General features: G+C 38.4%; 3 protein-coding genes across 3 annotated transcripts; all 3 read right to left on the minus strand.

The window, feature by feature from the left end:
* Positions 1-5,702: 5,702 nt before the first annotated feature.
* Positions 5,703-7,231, minus strand: LOC132195247 (NFU1 iron-sulfur cluster scaffold homolog, mitochondrial-like). Its single transcript, XM_059617115.1, has 6 exons — positions 7,117-7,231; positions 6,694-6,874; positions 6,382-6,631; positions 6,222-6,325; positions 6,043-6,159; positions 5,703-5,983 (listed from the first exon to the last, which is right to left on the minus strand). The coding sequence occupies exons 1-6, from the start codon at positions 7,188-7,190 to the stop codon at positions 5,888-5,890; spliced, it is 822 nt and encodes a 273-aa protein (XP_059473098.1). The 5' UTR covers positions 7,191-7,231; the 3' UTR covers positions 5,703-5,887.
* Positions 7,232-7,366: 135 nt separating this feature from the next.
* On the minus strand, positions 7,367-9,865 carry LOC132195217 (esterase FE4-like). The gene is made up of 10 exons (XM_059617061.1): positions 9,551-9,865; positions 9,360-9,497; positions 9,142-9,310; positions 8,903-9,088; positions 8,660-8,856; positions 8,428-8,602; positions 8,197-8,375; positions 8,008-8,134; positions 7,817-7,952; positions 7,367-7,764 (listed from the first exon to the last, which is right to left on the minus strand). Exons 1-10 carry the CDS (start codon positions 9,746-9,748, stop codon positions 7,545-7,547), a joined length of 1,725 nt encoding a protein of 574 aa, XP_059473044.1. The 5' UTR covers positions 9,749-9,865; the 3' UTR covers positions 7,367-7,544.
* A 235-nt stretch (positions 9,866-10,100) lies between these two features.
* On the minus strand, positions 10,101-13,749 carry LOC132195402 (tyrosine-protein kinase Src42A). Its single transcript, XM_059617365.1, has 8 exons — positions 13,505-13,749; positions 12,994-13,399; positions 12,427-12,614; positions 12,249-12,370; positions 11,812-12,144; positions 11,414-11,751; positions 11,198-11,354; positions 10,101-11,050 (listed from the first exon to the last, which is right to left on the minus strand). The coding sequence occupies exons 2-8, from the start codon at positions 13,282-13,284 to the stop codon at positions 10,833-10,835; spliced, it is 1,647 nt and encodes a 548-aa protein (XP_059473348.1). The 5' UTR covers positions 13,285-13,399; positions 13,505-13,749; the 3' UTR covers positions 10,101-10,832.
* Positions 13,750-14,070: the final 321 nt, after the last annotated feature.

Consider the following 14,070-nt stretch of genomic DNA (forward strand, 5'->3'; position numbering starts at 1 on the left):
GCCTTATGTAAAAAAATAATTTGCGCTGTTTGGTCTGCGATTGATTAGTGTAGTGCCTGATTGAGGCACACCACACGTTCTTCAAGTTGTCTCAGAACTCGAAGCCGGTCGGCTTTTTATTAATATAATTGTATGCGAATCAGAATCTGTGAATGAAATTAATACAAAGAGGGACCTAAGCGGATGTACTAAAGGAGGGAAAAACGACAATCACTTGTGAATACTGATCAGGAATATATTTTTTCAAATTTAAAATTATGTTTTTTATCCAAATAGCTGCAATTACCTTCAAATTAATTCAGTAATTTAAATAACATAATATATTTATTTTTTAAACTACAATTTTTTGTAGCGAAGAGTGTTTTTTTTTTTAAGTGATTCTGTCAATGTCAAACCAAACATTTTTTTCTATTAACCTGATTATATGATTGTCAAAAAAACATTAAATTTGGGAGGCTTGCAAAAAAATCTACGGGCGTCAACACAAAAAGGTCAACTCCGGTTAAAAACAGCATTGTTATCTTGGGATCTTCTTGAGAAATATAAGATTATGCATTCCAAATTCCGCGCACAGCAACCAAAGCAACCTTGCATTATTCAGTGCTCGCATGTTTTGTCGCGTGATCTGTCTCTCTATATTCCGAAGAGAAGAAAAACGCCCATTGCGAACTCTTTTTTTTTACAAAATCGTGTACTGCTTTTTAGGCACCAGATTTTTTTTAGCGTTTCGTGGCGTCAATGGAGCGCGCGGTGGCCGCAGCTGCCGTGGCGATGGGAAACTAAAAGCAATTATCGTGTTTTTCCTTCCTCTCGCCGCGATCCAAAACTTACTACGCATTTTTGTGTAGAATTCCGTCTGCGTGTTTACGGACAAGAACAATTAAAATAGCTAGAACGCAGTTTTTATTTTGGGCAGGTGCTGCATTCGTGGAAATCGCAGCCGAGTCCTGTATAAAAAATACAAAGAAATGAACCAATTTGACTAGTCTTTGCGGAAGATGAACGGCGCATTAAATAAACTTTAAATTTACATAAATAAAAAGATGACTTCTCGTAAATCAAATAAATGCTTTTGTTTAGGGCAATGGAATCATTAATATGTCAAGAGGTGTGAAAAATTGTTTTTTTCTCTAAAGCAGACGTAAATGGCAAACAAATTATTCAAGAGACACAGTTACATAAATTAAATATCACTTTTTGCATTAAATTTTACACTTACACAACAAGTAAATTATATCTCTAAATACTAATACATACATAATCAGCGGAGAGAAGTTGCAAAAAAATCTACGCGACGATCAGATAAATATATTCAAATTAAAGATCACAATTACTTATTAATTTTTAAAGTGTAATGAAAAAATATCGAATATTTTAATGTTTAAATTTATTTATTTAGATTACAATTTGTTATATTTTACGTCCGAAAAGATAAAAAATTTAATCGCATAATATCAGTAAATTCAGAAGTATTTTGACCCTAAAGCTGTAATCAGATTTTGCAATTCTTGAGGGCCAAGTGCTTAACCCTTTAACGAATGCGTTTCGACTTTCGACACAATAAATCTCAATAACATGCCGATCGATTTGTGTAAATTCAGAGGACAAGAACTGCGAGTGTCTCTCTCTCCTTGATTTGATTTTCTCTCTCGTGCGTCTGCGAGAATTCATATATATTTATTTATACAATGAGATTTTTTCCATCTGCCTCTTCGAGTCTCTCTCCGATCGGGTATGACATATGGACATATCTTTCTGCCGGGGCGTGTTTAGTGCGCATAGCAACCCGTGCATTTGAACCGACTGAGCCCGACTGGGCCGCCGAGACCGCGAGTGAGTAGGACGAGCCTTTATTTGGCCTTGGTGCACACAAACGGCACCGAGAGTTCTCCTTCGGAGCCGGTTATGGCATTTACACATATTCACTCGCTGCTTTTACTCCGAGCACAACACACGCATCGGCAAATTAAGTGGACGCCGATATACCTGCCGCGTGTGTGCGTGATCATTCGTCGCGCTCGCCAACGTTGCCAATATTATCGACGTGCAAAAAAAAACTGCCGCCTTCTGACAGCTTCCGCAATTTGATTGTTCTTTATTTGCAAGCGGCTCCGAAGCTAAAGAGCCAGTTTGTTGAGAGGCGGGCTCGGCTAAATGCGCTTCAACAGAGGGCGGCTGATTTTCTGCTTTAGTTACACCGCACTCGTCTGACTCTAAATTTAATTTATTACAAGTCTCATTGTTTAACATTAATTAAATTATATTTAAATTTATTCTGTAATTCAAATTCATAGAAAACCCGTTTATTTTTAAGCCTACCTAGTAACGCACTTAATATGATTTAATATAAATAAATAATTTACGTTTATGCAACTGTTATTATTACTTTAAATAATTTCATTCCATATTAATATTGTTGTTAGAAATTCAAAAATTATATTTTTAGACATCATCAGGCAATCAATCAAAGGCTGCGGCCTTTTGATATCTGCAAACGCTGAAGTGTCAAAAACTGCGAGCCACTGCAAAAATATTAATTGATAAAAATTGCGCGGTCATTTTATTTATGAGACGTTCAAAAAGAGTGATTAGATCTATTTTCACGAAATTTTCAGATTTTTACCGCTTTCAATCCTTTTAATAAATTATTAAAACGTGCAAATATTTTTGTGACTTTTAATTATTACAAAAAAAAGCGTGAAAAACTGTGTTTTCAGCAGCAGCATCATTTCTGCTCGCAGGACGATGATATCAAATGACTTTGAAATGTATACTTAAATTAAATAAAGAGATCTCTCATTACGCACTTTTGTTTTCCCTGCTATTATATTTTCGTCCTTATGCACAGTTCTCTCACACTTTGGCAGGTCAAAGAAACAATGCGTGAAATAATAACGCTTTGAAGTAAAAAAGGCAATTTAGGTGCAAATTTTTTTGCGAGAAAGAAGTGGACGTAAACAAAATTAAATAACCTCCGGCAGGCGCGGCGAACGAGTTGAATAATAAATTATTTGAATTTTCTAAATCATCCGACTAAAACTCCTACGCTTTGACGTCATTTGCAAGTTCGCAGCGCTCTGGAAATCGTAAAATCTTAATGGTCTGTATGAGGCGCAGGCTGGCGTTTTGGTGCGCCACTTAAAAAATCTTGACTGAAATTTTTATTGCAAAGGCAATGAATTAAATGGCGTTGTAAATGAACTTAACGCGCAATTTATTGATTGGAACATAAAAATCAATGAACAATGAGAAGTGATTTAAAAAAAAAATTAACTTTTTCTGCCTTGGGCTGAAAAACTTCCTTTAAAGCGGTTAAAAGAAAGTTTTTAAGAAACCATGCAACTTTACGATTTGAAATCTCAAACTTTTGGATGAATATAAATTGGTAAAGTTGATATTAATACAAAAACGCTAATAAATGTAGCAAGGATTTGCACTTTCAATCTATATCGCTAATTAAACTGCATCCTTTATCCTTTTGATTTCATTCAATACAAAAAGTACGTCGTGAAAGTCTCGTGGCTTATTCATTGCAGAATTGAAAAATTAATGCTCTTGAATGCCCGACACGGAGCAGATGAATTAATTTTTTGCCGTTTCATCAGCCCAAAGGCTTGGTTTTCCGACGGAGAAAAAGATTCCGCAGGTAACGCAAGCTTGCACAATGCAATGTGACCCTCGAGCTGCAAGACGCGACAGCGACGGGTCGCGAACTTTTAACTCCTCCATCGAACAAGAAGTGCAGCTCTTGCAAAATAAGAGTAAATAAGATAGAGATGAGAGACGATTCGAGTGAAAACAGCGCGACGAAAATCACTTTCTATGTCTTCATATTAAGAAAAGACCGCAGAGCGAGTTGGTTGCACTCGGGGGCCGAAAATACAGGGCGGGGTTGCTATTTTCAGAGCCCTCCCTTTCTTTGTGTTTTCCCTCTCGCAGTTCACTTCATTAATCACATTACAAATGCATCCGCCTCTCGAGGGGACACTCGCTTGCTTTGTACTTTTTCGTGTTTTACGTGTGCAATCACGATTTCAAGTCATGATTGTTTCATTTTTTTTCGTTTCGACCCTGGCAAGTGTTGGAGAGGAAGAGAAAAAGCTGAGCGGAGAAGCTGGCTGGACGAGAGCCAATTACTTAATTGTATAAACGCAGGGCATCTCGTTATACTTGCTTGAAAATATGCAAAATATGAACCAACTTGTTTCTCAATTTGCCGTGTTTTGTAAACATTATCCATTGATTACAACTTGAAACAAATAAATCTTTCCATTTAACTGATTGCGGCTGCAGATAAAATAGAAAATTACTAGAATATCTCCCAAGAAAACCGTGTTTTTTGGTCTTTTATTGTGACAATTGATTATATTCTTATTGATTGAATTTTTATTCAAAACATTACATTTCAAAGAAAGTTTATTGATAAAAAGAAAATTATATTATTAATATATTTGTCAATAAGACTTTGAAATAGCAATTTTTTATTTAAATATAATAAAATTTATGTTTTTAATAGTTTTTATTACGTAAAAACAAACTGAAATCAAATCAAAAGTCAATATACCGTGGTTTTTTCTATTAAAAATCCAAATAAAATAATTAAGTCACTATTATACGACTTTTAGCTTCTAACTGCCTTGAAATGTGAAGAAATTGTCGCCGTTTATTTTTATTACTGCCTGAACTTATAAATCCAATAAAATCTAGTTAAATCACCTTGCACCCAAGTTGCATCATCACCAATCCAAATGGCAAAATTAACGGCGCCAGAATGACTGGATAATATTTTTACGACAAAAACCGGAGGAGAGCGATTCAAAATTTAATCGAAATCAATTTCCCCTCTGGGAAAACGTGAGAAAAATTTATCTAGAGTCATCGATGACTGCAGAGCAATTTTAACTGGTTTATTATCAATTTGGTTTTTCGAAACCACATGCGATTTCCAGGAAGCCAACCCGCAAGGTCAGAAACTCCTTTTGTTTTAATTAGCCATGTGCTTCATTGATTGCAAATGTGCCACGGGGCGTAATAAAAATTAATTGCGACTGTAATAAACAAATGGTTATCTTCCGAATTCACACCAAAAGATTCCTAATCTATATTGATCTCTGGAAAAAATTAAGCAGATAAAACTTGACGGCAAAAATTTAAGTGAAAAACTACGCATGGGGTTTTAAACAGAAATTTAATGCGACTTCAGGTGAAAATTGTGCCCAAGACCAGCAGGCGGGCTGTCGTTGATAAGAGAACTATTACGTTTACAGTTCCGAGCGCGCCAAGTCTCGGCCTTGAAAAGCTGCCCTCATTTAATATATCAAAATGGAAAAAAGCTTAGCTTGGCAATTCGTGCATCTGTTCGTTCATAAAATTGCAGGGAAACTTGTTACTTGTTAGTTTATTTTGTTAAGCACTGCGCTCGCCAATGTTGCCCAGCATTATTTTTTTTTATCTCCGCAGAAAAAAATGTGACCTTGAATGACTAGAGGGCTTTCCCATGGTCAGTCACCTCCTATCAAGTAGGGCTTATCAGGGAGGACTTTTTACAAACTAATCATCTAATAATGGTGGTGAAATTTTAATGCTTCCTTGAACTTTTGTCGATGAAGCAGGTTTATGAATAAAAAAATTGAATCCAGTCTTTGCTGATTTAAATTAAAATTGAAGCTCGATTCAGAATAATGTTAAAATTAACATGAATGCACTGTTTAACATTTCAGTATAATAATTTTTATTTTTTCCATTTTTTCCAAGATTTCATTCAGGTTTTGTTGAAAACCTTAGCAATATTATGACTCGGTTAACCGAAAATGGCATAATCTAATAAACAACAAACTATGCAGTGTCCATTATCACAACTTATCTTACCTCTGAAATCCGCCACTAACTATGGGTCTTCCTTCTTAATTTTCTTCTCAAATTCTTCAAACTCCTTCTTCGCAACAATCTCTGCTTCGTCCTCCACTTGCTCCACAGACACAACCTGAATTTGTCATCGATAATTAAAATAAGTTTTGAACTCAAGCCTGTGTCAAACTGTACCTCTGGTATGTAGAACTGGAGCATGTTTTGCACTCCGTTCTTCAGAGTTACCACCGAACTTGGGCAACTAGTGCAGGAACCTTGCATTTTCAACTTGACGATTCCGTCATCGAAACTCTGAAGAAGAAAAATTTCATTATTTATTTAAAAATTGAAAACATAATGAAAAGAATCTGTACCATGAAAATTATATCTCCTCCATCTTCCTGGACAGTGGGCCTGATTCTTGTGTCCAGCAGTTCTTTGATCATCAGAACAGTCTCACTATCATCTTCGCTAGCCTCTGTTGATGACAATTTTTAAGTGCTTTAATTCTTTTTTATGCTTGAAAAAATCTACCTGTATCTGAATTGGGCTTAGTGTCAGTCACAATGGGCAGGTTGCTTGCAAAGAAGTCCATTATGACGGCAAAAATCTCAGGCTTGAGGAGTTTCCAGTCGCTGTCGTCGTCCAGCTTGGTGACTGTGATGAAGTCTGGTCCGAAAAATACTGCCTTGACTCCGTCGATTCGGAAAATCAACTTTGCAAGAGGGGAACAGTAAGCTGCCGTTCCTGATGGAAAGTCCATTGTTTTTCCAGTGCCCAAGACCTGAATTATAAATTCATCAAACTTTAGAGTGTTTCTGATTTAAAATGAGAAGCGAAGCAAACCTCTCGTCCAGGCAAGAACTTCAAGCTGTTGGGATTCGGTGTGCTTTGAGTCTGAATGAACATGCTTCTGAGAGAAGTTCTGTTCACAATTGGGCTGCATCTTGTTGACAGAAGAGTCGATTGACTTTGCAGGTTTCTCGAATAAACGGACGCGTGCCTCGCTGCAGTGCATTGTGTCAAACTGAAAGAAATTTTTAGAATACTTATTAATTTCCAGATATTTTTACAATAAAAAAAAATAAAATAAAAGTTAAATAATTCGTAAGTAAAATAAAATAAAAACAAAAAACAAATATAAACGAGATTACATAATGAAATTGATATTTCCTATAATTTTGACACAGCAGGTTTGAAAGAACGTCCATTTAAAAGCTTTTTCCGTTCTTAAATCTTGACGATTCGAAAATTTGAAATTTGGCTCACCTTTGCGCTTGCAAGCGGATTAAATTTGCAAAATGTTTCCGGCACAAAATTAACAGTCTTGTTTTGGTTGCCATTTTTACGACCACGCCCCTCTCTCTCTTGATTGGCTCCTCAGCCTGATCGGTAGAGGGGTCGCTGATTTTTGGCTAGGCAAGGCGGCAAGTGAATTTGACTTATGCACAAACCGAAAAATGTTACCATGATAAAAATAAATCAATATTATTTGCTTTTTGTTGGAAAAAAATGTGAAATTACTTATGCATTATATAAAGATTTTTATCATTTTTTTCCAGAGTTTATTAAAAGTAAAAAGTCACAATCATTGCATACAAAACTATACATATTATAACAAAATCACTCTCTCCAAACATTCACATTTTAGATTTTGACAGTAATTGCTTTTCCCCCAAACTAAAATCCCTTTGTTTTCACAGTTCATCCTTGGCATTTGGATCTTCTGGGCCGTCAGTAAGTACGCTGTGTCCAGTGTTGAGCAAATCTTCAATTCCGTTCCAGAAGCCGATTCTCTCGCTGTAGAATGTGTCATTCAGAGTCATTTTCTTGTTGATGTCCAAATAATATAGCTTTTGCATATCTGCTGGAGGCCACTCGACTCCAAAAGCATCGTTGCCCTTGGGAATAGGTTGTCTGTAAAAATAAAATTTTATTATTTTTTCGTCTCCTTTATAATTTTTTTTACCCATAATTAATAAAGTTTTTAATCATCGAAATCAAATTTTGAGCCACTTCCATCTCTTTGCTTCCGTCTTTTGGAGCAAATCTTCCACCATCGTCCTTTGGTATCATGTACTGAGTATCGTCACCCTGAGGAACTCCTATACATGTGTTCATTTAATAATTTCAATTTCCATTTAAAAAAAAATCACAAACCAATGGCAATTCTGTTATTTCTGTTTTGGAATGAAAAGTGGTAGACATAAACTGGCGGAGACTCGGCCATGATGTGCATTGCGACGCTTTTCACAAGAGGCATGAAGTAATAATAATCTGTGTGAAGCTAAAAAAAATTAAATTATTTTTTACTGTCATGAAATATAATATTGTTTATGGTCAATTTACATTAGCCAGTTGTAATTGAGACCCCATTCCAAAAGACGCTCCCTTCATGTAGAAGTCTCTAATCAGTTTGGAAGCTTCCACTGCTCTATCCATTTCACCGTCCAGCTCGAAATAGTAAGGGAAGTACTTTTCAAATTCGTTGTTCAAATCCGACATGATGCCTCCAAAAAGCAAAAGATCTAACATAGCAAAGGGTTTGAATATTTTCCATTCACGAAGAATTAAAATAACTAAGCGAGTGTGGCAAGCCGTCGTGGGAAGTGACGCTGGTTAGCCATGGAACGGGATAAAATTCATTTTTCTGCATCAGTTCTCTGGGTTCCTCGGTGAGAAAAGCAGTGCCTTCGGGCATATCAAAATACTCAATCGTTGGGATAAAAGTGACAATCCAGTCAGTCCTCCATTGCTTTATTTTTAAATTTAATTATGATCTAATTTACTATATAATAAACAAAGTACCTACCAGAACCACATTAGATTTTTTTACTATCAGCTCCGCGGGCTTTGCTCTCATACACTTCAGAATGTCATGATTGCTGGTCGTGTTGTCCCCACATTCTAGCAGCTCTGCTAACCTGTGAGTTCGGCCAAGTGGGTCTCTGTTCCAGGCCCAGTGCGTTAGAGCATTTCCACTTTGAGAAATGGCAACGTGAAACAAACCTATATATTATGTTTTATAAAAATAATAAAAAAAGTATAATTTAACCCTTTGACATAGGAGACATCATGTGCAAGTGGGCGCTGACGGCGCCAGCATTATCTCCCATCAGAGCAACCTTATCAGGGTTTCCTCCGAAGGCTGCGATATTGTCCCTTACCCATTTCAAGGCCATAACTTGATCTTTTAGGCCGAAATTTCCAGGACAGTCGGCGCTTTCAGTGCTTAAAAAGCCTTAATTCATTTTTATTATTATTAAAAAGTAATTATTTTGAATTAATTTGTACCAAGAGGCCCGAGACGATAGTTGAAAGTGACAAAAATTATATTTCCAGGCTCTCCATCCAAGATAAGTTCTGGGTCGTATTTGTCCAGGTCACCACTGCTCTGGACAAAGAGGCCTCCGTGGATGTAGAATATGACAGGAGCCGAAACTTTGCTTCCCTCACTGGGGAGCTGAGATTTTTTCTCAAATTTCAATGCGACCACAACAATTTATTCCTACTTTGGTGGTGTAAACGTTGATAAACAGGCAGTTTTCATCTCCTACATATCTCATTTCTGGGTACCTGAGCTGCGCACATTTGCTTCTATTTTTGGAGGCATCGTAGACGCCCTCCCAGGCACCTGCGGCCACTGGCGCCTGACAAACATTGAAATAAATGCCAAAACAATTTTTTTACACAAAAATCACACCTTGAATCTCAAGTCCTTAACCGGAGGTTTTGCATACGGAATTCCGAGGAACGTGAAAACATCTTTGCCCGTCCTGGTTTTCAAAACTTTTCCCTTGAGTTTGCCCTGCCGAATGGTGACTGTGGGTTTTTCGCCGGCTGACACCAAGACCAGCAGTCCGCTCAGGAGCACCAAGCAAAAAAACGCGGCTCTCCCCATCGCAGACTTTTAGCACTTTGACACAAAAATTATAGAGATGTGTTCAGTCGATGCTGCAGCGTGCTGGGAAACGCCGGCGCAACGACGTGGCTAAATCACCACTCTCAACGTGGAGCCTCACCTGTCCAGCCGCTCTTATCTAATCACGCCAACTCAGTCTGTCACCGATGGGAAACACGTATGGCCACGGCTAAATGGGAATTTAAACTGAGAGGAAATGAATAAATACAAAACAAAGTTTGATTTATTTGTTTGTTTGGAACTGGAAAAAAGTCGGTCAAAATATTATTGTCGAGATATAAATAGAATAAAATAAATGGATTTTTGAAATGAAAAAGGTGATTTCAGAATGTACATTTGAGTAATATGATCTTCCTTTAATATTTTTCTTTTATCTGGTACACGAAGTGTAAAAATTGTGCTTACTGGAAATAGAATACTGTAAAATAATGAATAATACATTGATTGATCATGTCATTTAGCAAGTTGTACAATGGAAGCCATGAATGCATGTAAAAATATCGCGAGCGAGCTGGTGCGGGAACGAGTCCAAAATTTAGTCGTTTCGAAACCGAGCAGGACACCTCTTTTCTACAGTATATATAACAATAATCATAAGAATAAATTGTCACATCACAAAAGTTCGGAGCTTTGTCGCTGTGGGATTTGCTTTCATTCTCATCGTGAGAGAGTTTGTTGATAATATTATGGCATTACGAATACTCTTTCTTTCTTTCTTTCTTTAATGTACACAAATATCTGGTAGATTATACTTCTTATTACTTTTTTTTCCAATTCGTATTTTAATATCAGCATAATAGAATTCCCTCAACCAGCGGAGAGAAACCGAGTTCATTTTCCGCGCTAATTTGCTCCAAGTACGACCTCGGAATCAAGAGAGTTACAATTAACTTACGCGTGAGCAGGTCACCTGAAATGCAAACAGTCCTCTTCTTGCACTAGCGGCGAGTCTTTTCATTCGATTTTGTTCGTATATATCATTTCACTTTCAACGTTTGTCCATTCAATTTTTTTTTTAACGCAGCGTCCGGGTATTTCGAGGCATGGTGCTGCGGAGTGTATCTCAGTATTGTGCCATGCCACTGGCCTCTTTGTACTCGGAGCCCTCCATGGTGAAGAAGTCCTCCAGCTTCCATTGCAGCGTCTCGAAGGTTGGCCGCTTCATCGGGTCCTTGTGCCAGCACTCGAGCATGATATCGTACAGGGCGGCGGGGCAGCCTGGAGGACACGGCATTCGGTAGCCATGCTCAACTTGATGCAGCACCTCAGCATTGGTCATTCCTGAAACACATTAAATTTAAATTAAATACATATAAACGTTTAATATTATGCAAGGCTATAATAAACTTGAATTAACATTCAATCTAAACAAACCAGCCTGATCTATAATCTATAAAAATATAACAGGTTCTAGGTTCATTGACTCACCTGGATAAGGAATTCTGCCATATGTGACAAGCTCAGTGAGTAGAATGCCAAATGACCAAACGTCCGATTTGATAGAGAACTTGGAATAATTAGCAGCTTCGGGCGCTGTCCACTTAATTGGGAATCTGGCACCAACCCTAGCTTCGTATTCATCCTCCTGCAAAAATAGTAAAATTTTAGCTGTGTTTTTTTTTTATATAAATATCAAATTTCTACCTTTATCAGTCGAGCTAGACCAAAGTCAGCAATCTTGACAACGTTGGATTCGGCCACTAGAACGTTCCTCGCAGCCAAGTCTCTGTGAATATAATTTTGACTCTCGAGATAGGCCATTCCGCTAGCAATTTGAGCAGCCATGTCGATCAAGGGGGGCAGTTTCAGGGCCCGACCCTTGCCTTGCAGGTACTCAAGTAGACTACCATTCTTCATGAGCTCAGTGATGATGTAGATGGGCTCCTCCATGGTGCACACGGCGTACAACTGGATGAGCTTTGTGTGCCGCAACTTCTTCATAATTTGAGCTTCAGCTAAAAAGTCTTTGGGGTCCATAGTTCCTGCGGTTGATAAATTACATTAGGACTTCCAATTCATTTGATATTAATTTTTATTTATACCTGGCTTTAGCGTTTTGATTGCGACAGGTGTGGTATTGTTCCAAAGTCCTTCCCACACCTCTCCAAACTGCCCGTGTCCCAATTTGCGCACAAACTTGAGAGAACCTCTGTCGATCTCCCATTGGTCCCTAGTTGAGTGTGACAGTCCACCGGTGACAGGTTTCTCAACCTGAATGCAAGCTTTGCGAAGATTGACGCAGAGACCATCCGGATCTTGGCTGTAATGCTCGACGAGCTCCTGCAGCGTTCTGAAAGTCGTTCTTCTGGCAATAAAAAAGCCACCCTCGTCCAGTTGTCTAATTCTGTAATGCTTGACGGTGTCTCCGTCTCTCACTGTAAAATTTAACAAACACCAAATTATTAGCTTCATTGAAAAAAATCTAAAATACAATTAAATGATATTTAGAATTATTATTTATCTCATTACAATGACTAACCTGAGAGAGAATAATCATTCCTTCTAGATTCAGAGTCTCTGATCAAGAAGGCTCCATGGTCGTTTTCAGGGAGAAGCAGTTTCTTTTCAGCCTCAATGCGTTTGATTTTTCCAAAATACCATCTGTCAAAAATAAATTATAAATGACAATGAGTCGCACATATTTTTAATACACTTACGGCTCAGCCTCTATTGATCGTAACTTGGCCACGTAGTTTGAAGGAATGTAGCCTTCCTGTCTGGAGGCTTTGCTTCGAGCAAGCCACCAATCGCCCTGAGTGTCATTTAAAATCTCAAGGTGCTCGCCCTTCCTGAAGCTGAGGTCTTCATCTGTACGAGCATCGTAATCGTACAGGGCCACAAAGACCTAAAAAATATAAGCAAATTTTAAAACATTGTTCTACTTCCAGATCTAGTTTTTTTTCGATTTTTTTTTTAATGGTGATTAAAATTAAACTTTCATTTTCCTCAATGGTTTTATTTTTAGTAATTTCTTGTTGTGTGCAAAACCAATATTCTGCAAAACAACAAATGAATCTAAAAATACACCGAGGAAGCTAAATATAAATTCGAACACAATGAATCAAAACCCCGATCGTTTAATAAATTTAATTAAACATTCAAGATTTTCAATTCACAATTCTGATAATGTGGGGGATTTTAATATGACGTTTAAATAATAAATAAAATAATACCCCACAAATTTTTACAAAAGAAAAAAGTATATATTTTAACTAAAATTTTACCTTGTGATTTTGGGCATTGGTTCCAGTGGAACCCGAATTGCCTACGTTGACCGAGCCGGACACGTCTCCACCACCATCTCCAGGCACGCCCATGGGCATTGGGGGCATAGGCCCATTTCTAGGGCCCACACCGACCCCATCGTTGACGCCTCCGACTCCGGTGGTTGGGCTGGAGACTGGCACGCCGCCGACGCCGCCCAGCATCGAGCCACCTGCGCCCGAATCAAGCTGCACTGCGCCCCCTCCGGACACATTTCCAGAGTTGCGCGACCTCGAAAAACACGATCCCATCTTGCCGATTTGTCAGTGCCGAACGGGCATCGCCGAAAACGGCGAACACTCACAACCTTGACCTGGCTGGTTGACGGGGCGTGACGCTCGCGACGTTTCAAACGTGGCCGATTTTCTGCAAAGAAAAATAAAAATTATTCAGCGTCAACCAAAGATCACGCAAGAATTTGCTTAGAAAATAATCGGCCGAAAATAGGGCCCTTTTTGCCGAAAAACCTACAGCTGTCATCCGCACCGACCGTCGTCCGTCACTTTCACTTGAATGTTTTCGAGCGTGTCGGTCCCGAATTAAAACTCATCCGTACAATAAGTGCAGTTCCACGATCTAGAGTGTCCGGGAAAACGTTCGGACGCAGCGGTTGGGAGGTCGGCGGTCGATTTGTCGAATTCTTAGACCATTCCTGGAGACGACCCGAAGCTCGGACGGCCTGGAGAATCCAAGATGGCGACGGGCTGGCCTCTCATTTCCCCTCTCACCGACGGTGGTGCCGCCTTCTCCTCTTGCCCCACCCCAGCCGCGGGGATATCCGCGAGTTTTTTTTTTTGCATGCCGCTTGATTATACACGCCATCGAATGCGCCACTTGCATGCAAATTATAATTAATTACCTCTCTTCCCGGCGTTCGGAATTCCGAGCAAGTTAACATCTTAATTATCGGTTATCGGCACTACTTAAATTACTCGAGTTTTGTTGTAAAATTAAATATTCAAAATCAATTACAGAGAAGTTATACAAAAAATAATATTTTAATGTTTCCATTTACTCCATGTAAATTTTTTACATTT

The sequence above is a fragment of the Neocloeon triangulifer genome, unplaced genomic scaffold, assembly GCF_031216515.1.
Source record: "Neocloeon triangulifer isolate White Clay Creek 2 clone unplaced genomic scaffold, ASM3121651v1 ptg000009l, whole genome shotgun sequence".
Taxonomy (NCBI): Eukaryota; Metazoa; Arthropoda; class Insecta; order Ephemeroptera; family Baetidae; genus Neocloeon; species Neocloeon triangulifer.